Source organism: Carlito syrichta, unplaced genomic scaffold (genome assembly GCF_000164805.1).
Source record: "Carlito syrichta isolate Samal-C Ts95f unplaced genomic scaffold, Tarsius_syrichta-2.0.1 Scaffold106073, whole genome shotgun sequence".
NCBI lineage: Eukaryota > Metazoa > Chordata > Mammalia > Primates > Tarsiidae > Carlito > Carlito syrichta.
The window spans coordinates 28825-51786 of NW_007050169.1; the positions used below are offsets into that span (position 1 = coordinate 28825).

Below are 22962 nucleotides of genomic sequence, written 5' to 3' on the forward strand. Positions count from 1 at the left end.
ATCAAACTGCAGATGGGGAGGGCACTAGTCTACTTGGTTGGTTTTCCATGGATAATTGTTACCTAATGATTTCACATGGAATTTAGTCACTAGTCTTTAATGATTCACTATTGAATTTTGTAGATATTTTGACTTTCAGTTTTAAAAAAGATTCAGCTTCTTAATTTTCATAAGATATAATATGAATATTAGGTACATGGGCATACATTTTGCCTTTAATTATGAAATGTGTAAAAATATAAAAATGGCATAGTTTGAAAATTCTTGTATTGATCTACATAGTAAATGTTGGCTTCTTTTCCTCCTGAACAGGTCATTATCCAACTTTTAGACGTGATGGATCATCTGCATAGAGGGGAATTGGTTGCTGCGATACTTCGTAACCGGTATATTTATGTGAACGATTTACTTTATAAGTTACATAATGTCTCTCCTACCTATTTATGTATTGAACATAGTAGGTACAGTACTCAATAAATATTTGTTGAATACTTGGCATAAAACAAGAAGTATTTACTGAATGAGTAGATTAGAGAATGATTAAGTGACAAAGAAATGAAATGAAGAGGCTGTTAGTGACAATGTGTCCTAAGCCAATGAAAAAATAGAGAATATATTTAGAAAACATACTTGGTATAAATTGTGAACACCTGGAATAGAGTCAGTGGAAGTATTTAATTGAATATTTTGTTCTAAAAGCATATCTGTGAATAAATATAGGTATCCATAGCTTAAGAATAGATGTCTCAGCAACAAATTTTTTTAAAAAATAGGATTGCCCTGTGATTGCATTAAAACCTTTTCAGGAGTTACTATGAGACATTTAAAACTTCTTCTGACAATTTAGGATTTTAAATTCATGGTTTAAAGGTGCAAAGCCTTGTTTTGCTGATGTGACAGTCTCTCTTATTTCTAATATCTTGATTGTACAGTTTGGTTGAAGCACTTAGTATAGTCTCTTGGAGTTGTCTGTATCCTGGCTCCAATGCTTACTAGTGGTGTAGGTGTAGTCTTTGGCAAGTTTCTTAATCATTCTGTACTTCAACTTCCTCATCTATGAAATGGGGTTAATAATAGTGCCTACATTTCAAGATTGTTGTGAGGATTAAGTAAGTGTGCAGTGTGTATATGTGTGTGTGTGTGTGTGTGTGTGTGTTTGTGTGTGTGTGTGTGTGGCGAGAGAGATCATGAGCGAGTGAGCTTGGCAAATTGTAAGCAGTATGTAAGTGCTAGTATGAAGGAACTTCAAAAAGTTCATGGAAAAATGGAATGAAAAGATAAACACAAAAAATGTGAACTTCATTTTACAACCTAAGCTCCATCAACTTTAAGACACTTTTGTTAGTAATGATTCTATTAAAGAATTGAGTGTTCTGGGAATTTAATCATGTCAGTGAAGTCTCTTTTACATGAACTGAAGAAAAATGGGTATTCTTTAAAGGTTTTTTTAAAGATTAGGAAACAAAAAGAAGTAAGAAGAAGCCAAATTAAGACAGTAAGGTGCATGTCTAATGATTTCCCATTGAAACTTTTGCAATATTACCCTTGTTTGATGAAAGGAATAAGCAGGGGCATTGCCATGGTGGAGAAGGACTGTCTGGTGAAGCTTTCCCAGTCACCTTTCTGCTACAACTTCAGCTAACTTTCTCAAAACACTCTCATAATAAGCAGATGTTATAGTCAACAAGTAAAATATCTTGAATATCCCCATAAAACCATTGCCATGATCTTTGCTCTTGTCTGGTTCACTTTTGCTTTGACTGGACCACTTCTACCTCTTGGTAACCATTGGTTTGATTGTGCTTTGTCTTCAAAATTGTCCTGGTAAAGCTGTGTTTCATCTCCTATTATAATTCTTTGAGAAAATTGCTTTAGGATTTTGATTTTGCTTGATTAAAATTTCCATTGAAAACTCTGCTTTTGTTTGCAGCTGATCTGGGCACATTGGTTTTGGCATCTATTGAGTGGAAAGTTTGCTCAACTTTAATTTTTCAGTCAAAATTGTGTAAGCTGAACCAATTGCAGTGTCTATGGTATTGGCTAATGTTTCTGCTGTTAATTGTTTTCTTTTTCAGTTAGAGCAATAACAAGATGAATTTTTTTGTTTTGCAGATTGATGTGGATGGTGTGGTGCTGTGGATTTCATCTTTTTCTTTTCCTTTTTTTTTCTTTTAGATAGAGGGTCTCATTCCATCACCCAGGCTGGAGTGCAGCTGTGTGATCATAGCTCACTGTAACCTTGAACTCTTGGACTTTAAGTGATCCTCCCACCTCAGCCTCCTGAGTAGCTGGGTATACACAGGCCACTGCCACCATGCCTGGCTAATTTAAAAAAAATTCTGTAGAGACTGGGACTTGCTATGTTGCTCTGGCTTCAAGTGATCTTCCTTTTCTTGGCCTCTCAAAGCATTCATATTAGAGGCATGAGCCACTGTACCCAGCCCGGGCTTCATCTTTGACACCATGTCATCCCATCTTAAAGCAAATTATCCATTTGTAAACTGCTGATTTCTCTTCAGGAATTATCCATATAAAGTTATTTAAAGCATCAATGATTTCACCATTCTTTTACCTAAGTTGATGTTAGTTCTTGCTTCAGTTTTAGAAGAATTCATGTTGCTTTTCAAACTGATATCTTATTCTTTTTAGTGCCTCAAACTAGATCCTGTTCAGATATGTTGTCACAAGTTACTATGAGTTTATTTTGATGCAAACATTTTTTGAAATTTGTGCATAGTTTTTTCAAAATACGTATTTTCCATGAACTTTTTGAAGATCCCTCATATTATTGAAATGTAAAAATAAAATTGTGATACTTCATTTTCAAAATGTATTTTTTGAATTCTGAGGTACTTTAAAATACAGGTGAGTTGTAATAGAAAAAGAATAGATAGGAAAGGTTGAGGTAGGAAGGGAACATATATAAAATCACTGTTTCTTGGCAGACACCATAGAAGGAATTTTACACAATAATACCATTAAAGAAATATCATTTGATGGGTGCCTGTCTGTTGGAATGTACACAGAGACAGGGTCTCACTCAGCCTGGAGTGTAGTGGTGCAGTTTTGGCTTACTGTAGCCTTGAACTCCTGGGCTCAAGTGATCCTCCAGCTTCAGCCTTCCAAGTAGTTGGAACTACAGGTGCACACTACCACACCTGGCTAATGTTTATTTATTTATTTTTAGTCAGAGTCTCTGTTTCCCAGGCTGGAGTGCAGTGGCATGATCACAGCTCTCTACAACCGTGATCTCCTCGGCTCAAGGATTCCTTCCACCTCAGCTTCCTGAGTAACTGGGACTATAGGCGCACACCATCACACTTGGCTATTTTTTAAAAAAACATTTTCGTGAGATGAGGTCTGGCTATGTTACCCAGGCGGGTCTCAAACTCCTGACCTCAAGAAATTCTCCCACCTTGGCCTCCCAAAGTGCTGGGATTACAGGAGTGAGCCACCACGCCTGGCTATTTGTTTAATTTTTAATTGTAGTGTCAAGGTCCTACTATGTTGCCCAAGAGATCTTGTTTGACCTCCTGATCTCAAGCAATCTTTCTGCTTTGGCTTCCCCAAATTCTGGGATTAAAGGTGTAAGCCACCATATTCAACCTAATTCCTCCTTTTTTATTGCTGTATAATATTCTGTTGTTTAGATATGCTACAATAGATTTATACATTTTTCTTTTGATCATCATTTAAGTTGCATCCAGTATTTGGCTATTATGATAAACTGTTATTGACATTCTTTTATAAAAGTTATTTTGTTTGGCTATACAGTATACCAGGAATGGGACTGCTGGGATATAGAGTACTCTGCTAATGTTTAACATTAGTAGAAACTACCAAACACTTTTCTAAAGTAGTTATACCATTTTATACTCCCACCAATAATAAGTGAAAACCTCTGCTAATAATCTTGGTATTGTTAGTTTCTTTAATTTTAGCCATTTTCTGGATGTTTAGAGTTTCCTCATTATGGTTTTTATTTTGTATTTTCCTCATGTATAGTGATATGAGTAAGTTTTCATATGCTTATTAGCCATTTGGATTTATTTTATAAGCAAGTGTTAAGTCTTTTGCCCATTTAAAATATTGGGTGTTATTTTATTTTGATTTTTAGGAATTTTTAATTTACTTTGGATATTTAGATATTATACTGTGAATATTTTCTTCCAATCTGTGACTTGCCCTTTTCATTTTCTTATTTGTGTCTTTTGATAAGCAGTAGTTTTCTAAAAATTGAATTCAATTAATCATTTTTGTTCTTTTATGCTTAGTGCTCTTTGTATTTTGTCCAATTAATCTTTGCCCTCTCAGATTCTTTTTGTTAGATTAAATTTTTTTTCTCTCAGATTTTAGACTTTCCTTAAAAAAGTTTTACAATTTTAGCCCTCACATTATAAGTGCATTCTTGATCAGAAACCAAAGAAGTGAACTTATGGCCTAGATTTCACATAGAATCTAAATAACTAATATGGCCTCTTTACAAAAATATAAGTTTCTATGTTTTTGTTTTTGTTTTTGATTTTGTTTTTGTTTTTGAGTCAGACTCTCACTCTGTTGCCCAGGTTGGAGTGTAGTGGCAGAATCACAGCTCACTGTAGCCTCGATCTCCTAGGCTCAGGTGACCTCCTGCTTCAGCATCCTGAGTAACTGGTAATACAAATGTGCACTACTCCACCTGGCTAATTTTTAATTTTTGGTAGACAGGAGGTCTTGCTATGTTGCCTAGGCTGGTCTTGAACTCCTGGCTTCAAATGATCCTCCTGCCATGGCCTCTCGAGTGCTGGTATGAGCCACTGTGCTTGGTCTTATGAAAAGAAATGTTTCTGTACTTTTAATTCTAAAGTAATAACCTTGTAAATGGCAAGTGACTGAATAACTTGAACTAAACTTGGCATCCCAGAGGCAACTATTCTTATGACGCCTACTTTATAACACAGTAACTTTTGATTTCTTTCTCTTATAGCTATTCTTACTATAAATAAGACCCTATTTGAAAGAAGCAAATAATTCTGATTCTAAATAAACTGATCCAGAGCATAGAAAATGACCAGAAGCTGTGTAATTCTGATTTCTCAACCTGCAAAATGTTGCTTGTACACACACAAATTATGGATCAATTTCAAATTCTAAATAAAATAAAACGAAACACATTCAGAAACATATGAAAGGAACTAACCCTTTGTGATTAAGAAAATTTTATCCCAGCTTGGGAATGTTTTAATATCATGAAAGTTATTGATATAATGCATCCTATCAATAAAGCTAAGGAAAAAAAAGTTAAAATAAGTGTCTAAAGTATTTGAAAAATTAAATACCCACTTTAAGAATAAAAAGAGGCTGGGCACGGTGGCTCACATCTGTAATCCAAGCATTTTGGGAGGCTGAGGCAGGAGGATCCCTTGAGCCCAGTAGTTTAAGACCAACCTGGGCGACATAGTGAGACACTGTCACTTAAAAAAAGAAAAAAGAGAGAGACCAGACATTGTGGCTCATGCCTGTAAATGTCTATAATCCTAGCACTTTGGGAGGCCAAGGTGGGAAGATTGCTTGAGCAAGGAGCTTTAGATCAGCCTAGGCAACATAGCAAGACCTGGTCTCTACAAAAACATTAAACAAATTAGCCGGGCGTGGTGGCACGTACCTGTAGTCCCGGCTACTAGGGAGCCTGAGATGGAAGGATTGCCTGAGCCAAGGAGGTTGAGGCTATGGTGAGCCATGATCATGCCACTGTACTCCAGCCCGGGTGACAAAGTGAGATCCTGACTCAAAAAACAAAGCAAGCAAACAAGAAGTATAAAAAAGAACTTTAAAAAAGTTAGAGATAGAAATTTCCAATTATAACAAGAAAAATACTCTGAAGCCAGAATTTAGCATCATACTTAATGGTAAAAGCAGCAACAAAACAAGGATGCCCACAACCACACACCACACACACACACACACACACACACACACACACACACACACACACACACACACACAGAATATATATATATATATATTCCGGCCAACATTATTAAAGAGGCATGATTAATGGAAAAAAAGAGACAAAGTTAAAAATGTTTAGAAGATAAATGGTGTTGGGAAACTGTATATACACTTGCAAAATTATTAAATTGAACCCTGTCTTCCCACCCCCCACTGGTTTTTGAGAAACAAGAATGAAGCTGGACTATTATCTTACATTGTACACAAAAATAAACTCAAAATGAATTAAAGGCCTAAGCGTAGTACCCGAAAGCATAAAACACCTAAAGGAAAGCATAAGAGAGAAGCTCCTTGATATTGGCCTTGGCAATGATTTTTGAGTATCACACCAAAAGCTCAGTCAACAGAAGCAAAAATAAACAAGTTGGGACTACATAAAAGTCTTCTACATAGCAAAGAAAACAATCATCAGAATGAAAAGGCAGCCTATGGATTGTAAGAAAATATTTGAAACCATTTATCTGATAAGGGGTTAATATCTAGAATATATAAGGAACTCACACAACTCAATAGCAAAAATCCTCCAAAATCCCAATAACACAATCAAAAAATGTACAAAGGACCTGAAAAGACATTTTTTTTCTAAAGAAGACATAAATATGCCAAAGGTGCTCAACATCACTAATCATCAGGGAAATTCAAATCAAAACCACAATGAGATAACGCCCTTCATCTGTTAGGTGGGCCATTGTCAAAAAGACAAACCATAAGATAGAATGTAGAGAAGGAAACCCTTACACATTGTTGGTGGAAATGTAAAGTGCACAGCCATTATGGTAAACAGTATGGTGGTTCCTCAGAAAACTAAATATGGAGTACCTCATTGAGATATCTGTCCTCTTATGTTCATTGTATCATTATTCACAATAGTCAAAATATGGAAACAATCTTCAATGGACAACTGGATAAAGAAATTGTAACATTTGGTGATTCCTAAAAGATCTAAAAGCGACCTTCCATAGGACTCTGCAATCCCCCTACTGGGAATATACCTGGAGGAACTCAAATCACTCTATGAAAAAATACCTGCACATGCATGTTTATTGCAGCATTGTTCACAGTAGCAAAACCATGGAACCAACCGTGCTGCCCATCGAAAGAATGACAGAAAAAATAAGCATGGTATATATACACGTTGGGATATTATGCAACCACAAAGAAGGACAAAATTATGAACTTCATAGCAACTTGGATGAACTTAGAGGCTATAGGACTGAGTGATCTATCACAGAAACAAAGAACTGAGTATCACATGTTCTCACTCATAAGCGTCATAAGCAGACCTTGAACAATTATTGTAATACTTAAGAAAAGGATTGGCAGTAGTGGGAGGGAGGTGGGATTGGCAGTAGTGGGAAACTGCTGGGAAGTGGGGCACACTTCAACAAGAGTACCTGCATAATGAACATTTGTATACTTAACCCTGAATTGCACCCCACATCTTTAAAATTAAAAACTAAATTACATGTTGCTAAAAAAAAAAAGAAACTGTAACACACTTGCACACACAATAAGGTCTTTATAAAGGAGATAATTCCATTTGCAACTACATGAATGAATCTTGGGGGCCATTATGCTAAGTGAAATAAAGCAGATACAGAAAGAAAAATACCATATGATTTCACTTATGTGGAATCTAAAAACAAAAAAAGTCAAATAAACAGAAACACAGTGTAGAACGGTGGTTACCAGGGGTGAGGGATGGGGAAAAAAAGGGAAAGTAGATCAAAGTGTGAAAATATTCATTTAAGTAAAGTGAATAAATGTAGAAATGTAATGTACAACATGAGGACAATAGTTAATAATATTATATTGTATAATGAACATTTTCTAAGGTAGTCGATTTTAGGTGCTCTCACCACACAAAAATGCAACTATGAATGGTGATGGATGTGTTCATTTGTTTGACTGTAGTAATCACTTCATTGTGTCTGTGTATACCAAAACATCATGTTGTACACCTTAAATATTTACAATAAAAAATAGAAATAAATAGAATGCATAGGCTGATATATCTATAAAAGTTGAGCCTAAAAACAGCTATTTGGTTGCTAGAATTAATAAAATGTATAAAAGTAGTTGAGTGTAAATAACAAATTAAAAAACTAGTATCTTTTAAATGGCTATCAGAAATAGCCATTTAGAAGATATAATGGAAAATAATTCATTTATAACAGCCACAAAACATAAATAATTAGTGATAACCCCAACAAAAATGTCTAGGACCTATATGAAGAGAATTTTAAAATTCTATTCAGAGATAAGAAAGAAGACATTAAAAAATAGAGAGACATACCACGCATGGTCCTTGAGTAAAAGAGTAAATGTTGGGAAAGGGTAAATTCTTCCCAAATTATTCTGTAGATTTAACACAATTTTGATAGCATATTTAAAAATTTGATATAATGATTCTTCAATAAGGTAACAAATATATGAAAGAAATAGATTGCCATTATTAATGCAATGTCTGGCATGTAGTAATTGCTTATTGATTTACTAAATAAATTAGTGAACTAACCTAATAATTTGTTCTATTTATAATTCAACAAATATTTATTGTATAATTTGTAAGTACTAAACATTTTCATGTGCAAGAATATGATGAAATATATTACTTTTTCTCATTGGCCTTATATCTTGTGGTGTGGGGGTGCAGGCAGATAATAAACAAATATATATCACGAAGAAAATTGCTATCAATGTTTTTAGTGTTGTAATCTACCATACATCATGTATTTTACCCTATATGAAGTTTTATTTTAGTGCTTTATGAGGTACAGAGAGAAGTCAGCCATATGTGGCTTGCTTTGTTGCAAACAGCATCTTACTCTGAACAACATCCTCATGCACACATTTTTGATAATGTCTTAAAGGGCATATTGTGATGAGAGTCACCTGTTTGTTGTGGTGGTGTTTTCTGATTGCATTCCTAGATCTAATAAGTACCTTTGCAATGATGGGTAATGCTCTGACAGTGCTTCAGTCTTCTAAAAGTACCCTCTCCTAGATAAAACATTGTGCAAAATATTGTCTGATATTTGCAACACAGGAGAAAGAGTACCAAACACTGTAAAATTGTATTTTTATCCTTTTAACAAATATTACGCACCACTTACTATGCAAGGTGCTAGGGATTTGGCAGTGAATAATAATACATAGTTGCCTGCTTGGTGGGGAATACACACAAGTAATCATTTTTCTCAAGTGTTGTTGAAAAGGAGGTATAGGGTGTATAATGCCTACTGGTACACTGATGCCGATGGGTTCCTAGAACACTTACCTAGCAGGGGAAAGCCTGTACTACAAGGGGCCCACCCTCTAAAAGATAATTCTGGATTTTTTTGGGTCCCGCCTCATATATACCTACTTGGTCTTGGGGGAGGGGTTTACGGAAGCTTCCTATGTGAAATTATATTTCCTCTACTTCTCTCTATCTCCACTCCACTACCACCGCCTTAGTCCAAGCTACCTACCACCTATCATGTTTTGCCTGGACTCCTGTGGTAATTGATTGGTCAATTCATTCTTCTCTAGACTCTAATTAGAATTTTCTTTTCAGAATTCAAATCTGGCCACGTTGCCTCTTCACTTTTAAACTATTCCATAACTTTTTTTAATTTTGGAAACATGTCCAATGTTAATCTTACCCTGCACCATTGTTCATGAAGGTGAAAAAGTAGGCTGTATTCACAGAGCTATAATCAAAATCAGATGATTATTACTTGTAGCGATAAGGTGCAAAGTAAGAAAGGGCTGGAGATGAGTTAGAAGAGGTAGGTAGGAACCACGTTGAGAAGGGTCTTATATGTTATGCTAAACAGTTTACATGCCGTGAAGTGGTCACACCATTCTAGTTTAGTTCTCTGTCACACCATTTACTGTCACACCATTCTAGTTTAGTTCTCTGCATAAGATACATCACTGCTACTATTAGATATTTTCCTTCTTTGATTATCTATAATCTATCTTCTTTCCCTAGGATAAAAGCTCAAAAAGGCCAGGCATCTTGTTTGAGTTCTTTACTGCTTTAATTTTAGCACCTACAACTGTTTCTTACACATACTATTTGCTCAATAAATATTTACTAAATGAATGAATAATTAAATTAACCATTGCCCCCTCTCTGTGCTCTTGGGCACTAATTCCACCCCTTTCTCTGACTTTTATTCATGTGTTGATTTTTTTTTTTTTTTTTGAGTTGGAGTATCACTCTGTCGTCCAGACCAGAGTGCAGTGGCACACTCATGGCCACTGCAGCCTTGACCTGCTGGGCTCTGGCGATCCTTTCACCTTAACCTTCTGAGTAGCTGGAACTACAGGTGCATGCCACCATGCCCGGCTAATTTTTAAAAATTATTTATTGCAGAGATGAGGTCTCACCAAGTTGCTCAGGCTGGTCTCGAACCTCTGGGCTCGGGCAATCATCTCACCTCGTCCTCCCAAAGTGCTGGAATTATAGGCATGAGTTACCGCGCCTGGCCTGTGTTGATATTGATAGGAACAAATGTTTGAATAAATAAATAAATGAGGGAGAAGAGACAATTCTTCCTTACAAAAGAATTTCACATTTTATTTGTGAATGTGTGTGTGTGTGTGTGTGTGTGTGTGTGTGTGTGTGTGTGTGTATCTTCTACAAGAGGTGGAACTTTATCTTCTTCCCCACTTGGGTATTAATTTAATGATTCACTTTCAGAGAAAAGCATGTGAAATGGAAAAACTAGTACCTTTCTAGTGAAGAAATCCAACAAATACTACCTGTGATAGAATAGTAATCCCCTTCCAAGGATGTCCATATTGTAATCCCTCAACCTGTGACTATGACACTATACATGGTGAAAAGGACTTTGCAGATATTGATTAAGTTAAGGACTTTGAGATGAGGAGATTATCCTGGATCATTCAGGTGAGCCAAATGAAATCACAAGGGTCCTTATAAGAGGAATACAGTTGAGAGTTAGAGGAGATGTGACAATGAATCCAGAGGCTGGAGTGATGCTCTTTGCAGATGTAGGAAGGTGCCACAAACCAAGAATGCAGGTGGCTTCTAGAGTCTGGAAAAGGCGAGAGAAATCATTCTCCCCTGAAGCTTTGCCAACACTTGATTTTTGACTTCTGCTTTTTTTTTTCCTGCTATTTGTTTTTTTTTTAAGATACTTCCAGAGCTGTATGATCATCAGTTGGTGTTTTTTTGTTTTTTTTTTTCCGAGTTGGAGTCTCACTCTGTTGCCCAGACTGGAGTGCAGTGGCCGCTCCTGGCCACCACAGCCTCGACCTGCTGGGCTCCGGCATCCTTCCGCCTCAGCCTTCCGAGTAGCTGGAATTACAGGTGCGCGCTACCACGCCTGGCTGATTTTTTATTTATGGTAGAGATGAGGTCTCGCCAAGTTGCCCAGGCGGGTCTCGAACCCGCGGGCTCAGGCAATCCCCTCACCTCAGCCTCCCAAGGTGCGGGATTACAGGCTGAGCCACTGATCCCGGCTCAGTTGGTGTTTTTTAAAGCCACTAAGTTTATGGCCAGTTGTCACAGCTGCAGTAAGTTAAAATGCCACGTTTTTAGAGTCTTGCACACAGACTTATTCCAGGAGCTGCAGTTTCTGACTTGCTATAAGCACAGAGAGATATTAATGGAAAGGAGTATTCCAGTAGAAGAAAGTAGAACTCTGGCTGCTTCAAAAAGTAGCTCCTTTGCCAGGTCTCAGTTTGAATGCTAGTACTGGTTTTCCTGACTCTGTCTGCAAGATATTTAGTGGTAAGTTGGCGGAGGCAGGGTCAGAGGTTACTAGCTATTTGTTATTTGAAATTAAACATTCATGTATTTATGTATGTTTTCCTCATCCAATTGCGTAATTTGTACTCATTGTGAAGTATTTGGAAAAATTATAGAAAAGTATAATTCTACTACTTTGAAAGCACAGTTAATATTTTTTAAACTAATTAATACAAGTTTTTATACAATACAAAGATTCCCCAATATTATAAATATGACATATTCAGACCCATGTACCTGCCTCCTCATGTGTAGTCTTCGTCTCACTTAATGACATCACCATTCACTCAGTTACCTGACTCAGAAACTTAGCCATCATCCTGGACTCTTTTTCATCCTTTACATTCAGTCAGCCACCAAGTCCTAGTCCTCCTTTCTAATTATTTCTCTAATTCACTCCTCCCTGGTGCTTTATTCTTATTTCCACTTCCTTAGTGCAGGCTCACATAATTTGACACCTAGACCATTATAAAATACATCTAATCTGGGTTTTTGCTTCTAGTCTTATTCCTCTGCTCCTTCCCTGACAGTTCATCCCTTTCCTAGCAGCCATATGTTTTTTTCTGAAATGTAAATATGTTCATATTGTTTTCTTGTTTAGATTTCTTCAGTGACTCCCAGTTTGGCAAGGCCTCTCACAGGGCTCCTCTCTAACTCCCCAGGTTGTTGTTCTGCCTGGAGCACGTGTTGCAGCCTTCCCCAACATTGAAAGGTGAAACATTCCTGCTATTGCTATCCTTCCTTCTGGAATGTTTTCTCTCACATTCTTGGCCTAACCAACTCCTGTTTATCCTTCAAGACCCAATACAGGTATTAACTTCTATGTGAGACTTTCACTGACATACACCCTCCTATTTGAGACTTTCACTGATGTATATCACCCTGCCTCTTCCAAGCAGAATTGGGTGTCCTTTTCTTTTTTTTTTTTTTGAGTTGGAGTCTCACTCTGTTGCCCAGACTGGAGTGCAGTGGCCGCTCCCGGCCACCGCAGTCTCGACCTGCTGGGCTCCGGCGATCCTTCCGCCTCAGCCTTCCGAGTAGCCGGAATTACAGGTGCACGCTACCATGCCCGGCTAATTTTTTGATTAATTGTAGAGATGAGGTCTCGCTGCCCAGGTGGGTCTTGAACCCGCGGGCTCAGGCAATCCACTCACCTCAGCCTCCCAAAGGCGCAGGATTACAGGCTGAGCCACCGAGCCCGGCTTGGATATCCCTTTCTAATGGCTCCCATAGCATTGACTTTTATTCCTGTGGTGATGGAAGTCCCAACAGTCATACTAGTTATATTGGCAAGAGTCATTATAATAGCTAACACTAGCATAGCCTTTACTTTGTTCCAAGTAAATGCTTTATGTGTATTTTGTTCCAAGTAAATGCTTTATCCTTTATGTGTATTAACTTATCTTATTCTCATAATAACCCTATGAAGTAGGCACTGATCATTATTCCCATTTTATAAACAACAATATCGAGGCAGAGAGAGATTAAGTAAATTGTCCAAGGTCGCACAGTTGATAAGCATGAATCAAAGGTTCAAATGCAGGAAGTCTGGCTCTAGAGACTGTGCATTTAACCATATACTGGTCCTTTTCCTCCCCTGAATTTCAAACTCCCTCAGGACGAGGGTCTTGACTGCCCTGTGTCAACTGTCCTGAGTCCCATTCCCTGAAACTAATTCATGGTAGATAGTTTATAAATACTTCCCATAACATTTTTTTTTTTTTTTAGAAAGGGCAGGAAGTGAACAAAAAGGAATGTACTCCCCTGCCTCTTCCAAGAAAAATTGTGTTCCTTTCTTATGGCTCCTATAGTATTGAATTTTATTTCTGTGGTATTTGTAGTAGAGATCCATGTCTCAGTAATAGTAGTACATGAGTTATATTGGCAAGAGTCATGATAATAGCCACCCATGGTGTTTATCCTAAGGCCAAGCCAGTTCTGCCAATTTTAGATGTGCATACATTTGCACTGATAGGTTAAGTGCTATAAAGGAGTTGGGAGCCTGGAAGTTTATAAAGCAATTTTTCCTTTTAAAAAATTTTCACTTCCTTTCTTTTTCAGTCTTTCATTTTTTTTCCCCCTTTTCATCTTTCCAGCAAATGTAGTTGCTAGGTGAATATTAAAACGTTTGTATAAAAATTTCAAAGGCTTCTGAACAAAAGTTGTATCATGTTTTATTTTGGGTTACATATGACAAGGAATATGGCTCCATGAAATAATTCAGAGCCTTTAATTAATGTGAATGCTTTATATAATATATAGCCAGAGGACACAGTTTTTTATTTTTATTTTTGTCTTTCTGTTTATCAGTGCTGTGATATTTTGCCCCCCTCCCTCTCCTTAACCCTTGATTTTTCTGTCTGCCATTGTTTTGCTTCAGATTAAAATGAAAAGAATGAATAATACCTTTTCTTTTGTGGGGAAGATCTACTCTTTCATTGGATTATAGTTTCTGTCCCTGCCTTTGGGGCTTAGCTATGGCAATTTAAAGCTTTGTGATCCACCAGATATCTCTACCATGGTTCTGGTCTAAGGGTCTTTAATCTGCCATTGAGGGAAGGGAAATGTGTCCTCCTCCCTTTCCAAAGATCTCTGTATTCATAGTGTGTTATGAAATGAATGATCCTGAAGGTGAAGATGTTTTGTTTTCCTGTCTCAGCACAGCACAGCATAGCAACATAGATATGAGCTACAGGTAGATAGAATAAAATCCTCTAGTAATCTTAGTAATCTCTTTTAGGGGAAACAAATAACAGAGGCAGCAGAGTGAATTCAAATTAAATTTAATGCTGTTTTTGACAGGAAGAACTGTGCCTAGATACAGACAGTGTCATTTATTTTGCCCAGGCACATTATTGAAAATACTAATATGTAACATTATCTGAACTTGTCCGAGATCAGCCATTGCCCAGAGTTGGCAGGTCTCTCAGGCTTGGCTTGGCTCCCACTTTTGACTTCTCAAGCATGGGTGGCTGTTTGAATCAGTGGGAGGCCACCTAGAGCACACATTTCTCTCTAGGTTCTCTGAGGCAGCACTAAGACTAATAAGGTCTCTAGGGAGGTATAACTATTTGATCTCCAGGCCCCAATGCCTGCCCTCCATGTTACATTCATCCTTTGAATATGGACATGAAGGGGAAAGTACATAAATATTAGCTTTTGATCCCATACTCCTACCCATTTCACCTGAAGGATAGTTTGTTTACCTGGTTGACCCTTCTATTGAAAAGGCAGAACACAATACTGAGTTTGGAGTTTTAAAATCCCTGTTTTCTGGTCTTGGCTCTGCCAATGTAACAGTGGCAATTTATTTAATCCACCACTGTTTTTTTTTTATTTTCTCTTTTTCCTTTTTTTTCTTCCAGAACAGAACTCGTTTTTTTCTCCTGTCTTGAAAATTAATGAGATGATATGCTTGAATTACTTTGTTCTCCCTGGAAGGTGGGTCCTGAATAAATTCAAGTTGATTTTTTGAAAGGAGTTGAAAGCAGAGTTAAGGCTATTTGTTTTTCTAAGAATAGTTGTGGCTCCACAAATAACAGACTACATTTTTTAGAGATAGAAAAAGATTGTAGAGATAATGCCCAACCCTCTTAAATGTAAAAAGACAGGGAATCTGATATGCAAAGGTGAGAGAACTTTTCCAAGTTCACATAGCAGGGGAAAGAGTCAAGACATGAGGACCCAGGGTTTCTTTTTGACACAGTTAAGAGTTATTTTTACCTCAGAAACCAGCATTTCACATATTTGACACAAAAAAGAGCCATTTATGGTAAAATGTATTCTGTTAGATTTTCAATATTATATAGTGCATGTGATAAATTTAAAAATTGCAGTTAGGTTGGTATAGCCTTTACCATTATTTTCATATGTAAAATACATTTCCTCTTAGCAAAATAGTTCCAGTAGTTTCTTTTTTGTGGGTTGGATAGAAAATAAGTATTGACCTAATAATCACTGGGGGGTAGGGAGGTAGATAAAAATAGAATGGAAACTCAACTCAGTCTGTTCTAAACTTTGCTATAAGTGCAACACTTTGCTATAAGTGCAATTCTAGTGTATTACTAGGCCTTTAACATATACTTAATGACACACCTACATCCAGGCCAGCTCTTGCTGTTAACAATATTGTTAATTCAGTTCCAGGTCACTGCTCCTGCTTCAACTGTTTTGTTTTCCCTAAAATCATTACACGATTTATTTCCAGCTATCTATAGCCCCTTATACTAGTTTCCTTTTGCTACGATATAAAATTACTAAGACTGAATGCCTTAAAACAACATTGATTTATTATCTTGTAGTTCTGGATGTCATTGTGCTAAAATTAAGGAGTAGGGAGGACTGCATTCCTTTCTGGAGACTCTAGGGTAGATTCCATTTCCTGTCTTTCCCAGTATCTAGAGGCCACCTATATGCCTTTTCTGGTGTCCCTCTTCCTCCATCTTCATTGCCAGCAATAGTGGGTCAAGTCTTTCTCACATCTCATCACTTAGATCTCTGCTGCCTTTCTCTTCCAATTTTAAGAACCCTCGTGTGTACATTGAGCCCACCAGAATCATCCACCATAATCTCCCCATTTTACATCCTTAACTGAATCACACCTGCATTCTCTCTTGCTATGATTGGTAACAAACTTACAGGTCCCAGGAATTAGGACAGGAACATCTTTGGGGGACCATAATTCTGCCTACCACACCCCATATCTATGCCAACTCTAAGGTGAGTTTTCCTTTGGAAGGTTTTAAGATAATGGCTCTTTTTCAAGTAAAAAAAAAATTCACCAACAATATATAAGTGTTCCCTTTTCTCCACAGTTGTGTCAGCACCTGTTGTTATTTGACTTTTTAATGATACTCATCCTTACTGGTGTTACGTAGTATCTTTATTGAGTTTTGATTTGCATTTCTCTGATGATTAATGAGGCTGAGAATTTTTCATTTGTCTGTTGGCTGATTGAATGTCTTCTTTTGAGAAGTGTCTGTTTATGTCCTTCACCCACTTTTTAATGGTTTTTTTCCCCCCTGTCAATTCATTTGAGTTTCTTTTAGATCCTGTATGTTATACCTTTGCCACATGCATAACTTTCAAATATTTTTTCCCATTCTGGGGGTTGTCTTTGTTGGTGGAAATGTAAGCTAATTCAACCTTTGTGGAAAGCAGTGTGGTGATTTCTCAAAGAACTGAAAATTGAGCTTCCATATGATCCAGCAATCCTTTTGGGAATATATTCAGAGTAACGTAAATCATTCTACCAAAAAGATGTTGGGACATGTATGTTTATTGCAGCACTATTCACAATAGCAAGAACATAGAACCAACCCAGATGCCCATCAAAAGTGAACTGGGTAAAAGAAATGTGGTACATATACATGATAGAATATCACACAACCATAACGAAGAACAGAATCATGGCCTTCGCAGCAATGTGGATACAGCTGCAGAACATCATACTAAGTGAACTATCACAGACACAAATATACCACATGTTCTCACTCATAAGTGGGCTGTGATCACTGGTCACATGAGCACAAGGGTGGGATTGGCAGATGCTGAACACCTTTTATAGAAAAAAGTTCCACTTCAGAATCATGTGTTGCATTTAATTATAATGCATCTTTAGTGTTCTTCCATTGGAACACTTCCTCTTTCTTTGACACTTTTGAAGACTAAAGGCTGGTTATTTTGTCGAATATCCCTCAGTTGGCATTAGTCTTAATGGTTCCTCATGGTTATATTCAGGTTTTGCTACTTCCGCAAGAACTGCACAGAAATGATACTGTATTCTTCTCATTGCACCTGAGGTTGATCTGTCCCATACAACTTGATAACTTGATTAAGATAGTGTCTATTATCAGGCATCTTTACTGAAAAGTTACCTTTTCTTCTTCTTTCTCATAAATGGTATTTCTGAGGAGGTTGGGAATACTTTGAGACTTTATACTTATTCCTCATCAAACTTTCATGGCTAATTTTTCATAAGATGTGGGGTATAATTCAGGATTAGGTATACAAGTGGTCATCATACAAGTAAAGTTTGGGCCTCCCTTTGGTCTCCACTTCACCTGGTTTGAGATCAGGTACACTTATTGATGTTATGTGCCCATCCCTTCCCTGGCAGTTTCCAGCTACTGCCAGTCCTTTTCTTATAGTATCATGGTAAATGTTCAGGTTCTGTTTATGACTAAGAACATGTGGTACTAAGTTACATGTGGTACTAAGTTCTTTATTTCTGTAATAGATCACGGAGTATGATGAACTCTAAATTCTAATATTTCATTTATTGCATCAGCATGGAGTCATAATTTCCTATTTTATTCAGAGTTTTAATCCATTATTTATTTTGATGCCAAATGGTTCCATGTTTGGACAGTAGTAACCTCTTGAAGTTGATTTCTGTATCCTTTTGAAATATCTCTATCATCCTTCCTTATATTCTGAGTTCATCTTGTATTTTGTGAGTGCTTCTTTACATTTTAGTTCATCTTGTACTTTCTCAGTCTTAGCTCTGGAATCAAGCATCCTGGTTCCCTTCAGTGGAATAATAGTATTTTGAGCCAAAATCTGTGTGCTATGAGTTCATTGCTATTTGGGTATTGCTGCTCCGAGATCCTCTGATGGACAGACCTAGGAAATATTTGTGTGTGTACACACACACACACACACACACACACACACATACACACACACATGCTTCCATATCTGTATATATTGAAAACTATGAGTTTCTAGCAATACCTTAATTTTTTTTTGAATGAGAGTCTCACTTTGTCACCCAGGCTGGAGTGCAGTGGCATAAGCATGGCTCACTGCAGACTCAACCTCCTGGACTCTGGTCATCCTTCTGCCTCAGCCTCCTGAGTACCTGGGACTACAGATGCATGTTACTGTGCCTGGCTAATTTTTTTTTTTAAGAGACGAAGTCTTGCTAAGTTGCCCAGGTTGGTCTTGAACTCCTGGGCTTAAGTAATCCTTGCCTCAGTCTCCCAAAGTGCTGGGATTACAGGCGTGAGGCACCTTGCCTAGCCCTTAAATTCTAATCCAATTCCATAGGTTTATTCTGGTTTTCTCCCTTTCCTAGATTTCACCCCTCAATTGCTAATACTAAGAAACATGTCTCTCTTTATTCGACTAATCCTTCCATGGGTAGCCAATGCTCTGTTGACACACTCTTGTCTGCCCCACTCTGACTTCCAACAATCCTGGCTATAGCTGACACCTCCCTGCATGAATACCCTCCCATTTCAATTCATCGTGCCAGGCTGCCATTGATTCAGTCTTCCTGCGGTAATACCTTCCTCATCCTTTCAAGTCTCCACAGAGAGTCTTTACCATGCCCACTTCTCAGGGCATGCCAACTTTGCTTGACCACACTAATGAGTTTTGGATTGAACTATTCAAGAAGGGGAAGGGAAAGAACATTTTTCTATACTTTTGACTTGTTACCTTTTCACTTAAAACCATGATTTGTAAGGACTGCTAACTCCAGATGGAGGCCCAAACTTCGCCTGTTTGTAACCACTCGTATACCTAATCCTGATTTGTACCTTATGTCGTTATAGTAAAATAAAGTAAAAAAAAATTAAAAAAGAATTAATACCTTTGTGTTGGATGTTTATTTTCTATTGTTGTGATTCCTATAAATAGTGCTTTCCTGCAGTCAACATGCACACCTTGAAAATGATAATTTATGAGATTTTTGTTTGTCAATTTGAGTACTTTTATTCACATTAATATTTGCTTCTATTTTTAATTATTGCTGGTTTGATTTTTACCTAATAAGGTGTTTAAAATGAGGCAACTATAAATAAGACAGTTTTCAGATAATTATGGTATAATTTATAGAATCACTACTGCTTTCTTGTAATAATCATTTTTGAATAGAAGTAATTTTAAAACCTGTTGCATGGTAACCTGTTCCTGGTTATTTAGGGTTAGGAACGTGAGTTCAAAAAGTCTAGTTTCCTTAGCATGGTGTAGAAAGCTCTTCACATCAGGATACGAAATTGCTTTTCTAGCCCCACTTTCTGCCACTTCTCATTTTTGTATCCTGTGCTGTTACTGTACCACATTATTTGCCCTTCCTCAACTATGCCACATTCTTTGATATTTTTGTGGTAGTGTGGGTAGTGACTACCCAGAAGGTAGATAACACAAATTTAGAGTACCAGCCAGGCATAGGTACCAAACAATGAGGAAAAAAGGAGTATTTGGTATTTCATGAGCATCAGATTTGTCATCATCAAAGAAATTAGATCTTTCTTGGACACCTTATTCACAGTTTAGAATTATTTATACTTTGCAATACATGTGAGGGAGGCACAACAATCTTTTCTATAATTAAGATCTCTGAAGTTTATTTAGACCCTTCTCTATGCCTTTGTTCTTGCTGAATCTTAGCACTGTGAACCCTGCCTTCAACAGAATTACATGATATCCCATCCCATAGTATTTTATTGCACAGCTATTATAACATTTAGTATGCTATGTAATAATTATTTTTTGATAAACTCCCCTGGAGGAAAATGACATCTTTCCATCTAGCCATCTTTTTCCTGTATCTAACCCAGGAACTTAAGCAAAGTAGAGAGAGACTAATTAAGTGTTGTCAAACTGAATAATTTATTATCTTGTTTGTAATGCAGGTGGTGGCCCTTATAGGAGAGATTAAATTATGTCTCTTAAACTGTAGGGCACTTGATTCATTAGTAACTGCTAGGATAGAATTTGACATGTCTAGGCAGTTCAATTTGTTAATACGTCAAACTGTTCAGAGAATAGGCAGTGTTCAGAAATAAGAAATTTGAAAAAAGCTATAAGATTTTTATGCAACAAGATGGTTTACTGATTTTTTTCTTCCAACTTGCCCAGAGTTCAAATAATCAGGATTTATTCTTGTACATTCATATTCATTCAGTTGTATTAGTTCTTTAAAAAAATCAAATAATCTTTTCAGTTAGATTTGAGCCAGAGTTGTGGAAACCTGATTTTTCCACTAAAGGCAGTTAAAGGAGAAAAAAAATAAAACTTCTGTTGTTGGATGGATTTCATGTGACCACTGGCTCTTTTGCTGCTTAAATATCACCTATCAGTGGGCTGCAGGAGTCATAGAATGACAAAAAGAATTCCAAAGGTCATCTTTTGAGTTTGGAGCCATTTGAGTAGAATGTTTTCTAGTGGCAGTGGTTTTCATGTGCTAGTTAGTACATGGAAGCTGGTTTATTACAAATATTGTCATAGTTCTGCAGTTAAATGTGAAAAATAATTTAGTGATTTCCCCCCAGAAAGCTAGCGTTGTTGATTATAAAGGAATTTTCTTTATCCTTAGATTGTCCTTTAATACTTTTTGGTTGTTAAGATGTCCTCTTGTGCTTAATTTAATAAAATGATGGTGATCAGGGAATCGCTATCCTTATCTGAAACCCTTAAGTCAAGACATGTTTCAGAATTTATGCTCTTTTTGGAGTTTAGAAAGGTAATGAAGTCTATATATCATCTATTACATAACAGCCCCAGCAAGGTTTGAGGTGACACCCCATAATCTGTTACAGTAATGTTTATGCAGTGAAATGTAAGAATATTTACACTAAGTGAGAGAAGAAGTCTGTGAATAGCCTCATGTCAGTTCAGGTCAGGCTTGACTGCCAGTTGAGTTCAGATCAGTTCAGATTTTGCTGCCAAATGAGTTACAGGCAAGAAAAATTGATCTTCAGATGTTTGGCTTTTGAAATTGTGGATAAGGGGTTGCCTTTTAAAATGTTCTTACTTTGCAAAATAAAGATGGTCATCCCATGTAGTATCCCATTTTGAAATTTCCATGGTCCAAAAAATCCAAAAGCATGGGAAACACTCCTTTGAAAGCTATTTTTAAAAAGCTATTGAAGTGAGTATAACTTTACTTCTATACTTATCCCTAGCCAACATTAATTTTCCTTTCTATTTTGTTTGCAAGGAAATGCATTATTGTTAGTTATAATCTTTGGATGTTGCAAGATTCCCCAAATATACTTTTAATCAAGGTAAGTTGAAATTAAGTTTATCTTGTAGTGATTTTAGGAGGTTGGGGCAGGAGAGAGGGCTACAACCTAAACCCGTCATCCACTTTTCTCAGTGATTGGTTAAGATTCCCTGATAGGGATAGGTTAGAGTCTGAAAGGTCCTCTTGGTTACATTTGTTTGGCCAAATAGAGTAGTGAACTTAAAACCCTGGAGGTTGGTCTGTGTGGGGGAATGGTAATGTCAAATACCTACATGAACTCTGGTTAACTGCTTAATTGTTGGCATTTATAGTTGATGTTCCTATCCATCAAATGGGTTTAACAGCTCCCACCTCACAAGCGTAAAATGAGTTAGGAGCTGTGAAAGTACTTTGACATGAAGAATACTTTACCAATAAAATTATAAATTGAGGAATAATTTTGTAGTATAAAGTAATATAATCGAAGCAATGCAGCGATCTAATTCTTATCCTGGGAAATTTGTCCAGAAAGTAGACTTGACAAAACAAAGATTTGACCTAGCTGAGTTAAAAGTTGACTCTTGCTTAAAAATAGTATTTCTGTATTAACTGATGTCCTAGTTATTGATTTATTGCCCCTCAGCTTCAGATTCACCTTTATTTTTTATTTTATTTTATTGTTTTGACTGCTTTTTGAAAATGACCTGAACCTTTTAAATCGTTTTTCCTTTACCACCTGGTGCTGATGTTTTGTCAGTAGAGGGTGCTAGAAAGCCTTGCCAGAAAGGAAGGATTTTGTTTCTAGGTTTCTATGTGCTCACTCAGTGGGCTGTTCTTTGAATATCTTCACCAGTGCTCACTCAGTTTCTTCACCCAGTGGTCAGTAGCTTCTCCTCTCGATCCTCCTGCCTCGAGAAGGTTTTGTAGCAGAGTGCTACAGAGTGGTAGGACACTCTCCAAAAGGTGCATGTTGGGGGTGGGTGTCTGGCAAATCCCAGAGGTTGAGCACTACAGCAACTTTTTTTTGCCTTTTATTGAACTATGGCTATGCCCTCTCCGATAAGGTCTGAATTTCAGTCCTGGGTAGAAGGTATTTCCTTGGGTGCTCTTTCTTGGCCCTAGGGGTAGTGGTTGCTGCTAATATCTGTGATTCTTGTATTTTTGAGAATTATCTTTGCTTATCACTAGCCGATTTCTTATCACGTCTATTCCCTGTTATTCCTCTCTTCTATTACTTTTAATAATTCTT

At 37.0% G+C, this 22962-nt stretch overlaps 1 protein-coding gene across 2 annotated transcripts in view; it reads left to right on the top strand.

The window, feature by feature from the left end:
* The first annotated feature begins 316 nt into the window (after positions 1 to 316).
* KLHL13 (kelch like family member 13) overlaps positions 317 to 22962 on the top strand; it is a 111586-nt gene continuing 88940 nt past the window's right edge. Inside the window, exon 1 of one of the 2 annotated variants that reach the window (XM_021716546.1) lies at positions 317 to 386. In XM_021716546.1, coding sequence (XP_021572221.1) covers positions 337 to 386 — 50 coding nt within the window. In that variant the 5' untranslated portion in view covers positions 317 to 336. The remainder of the gene's footprint in view (positions 387 to 22962) is intronic. The other variant, XM_021716528.1, reaches the window with a different exon arrangement.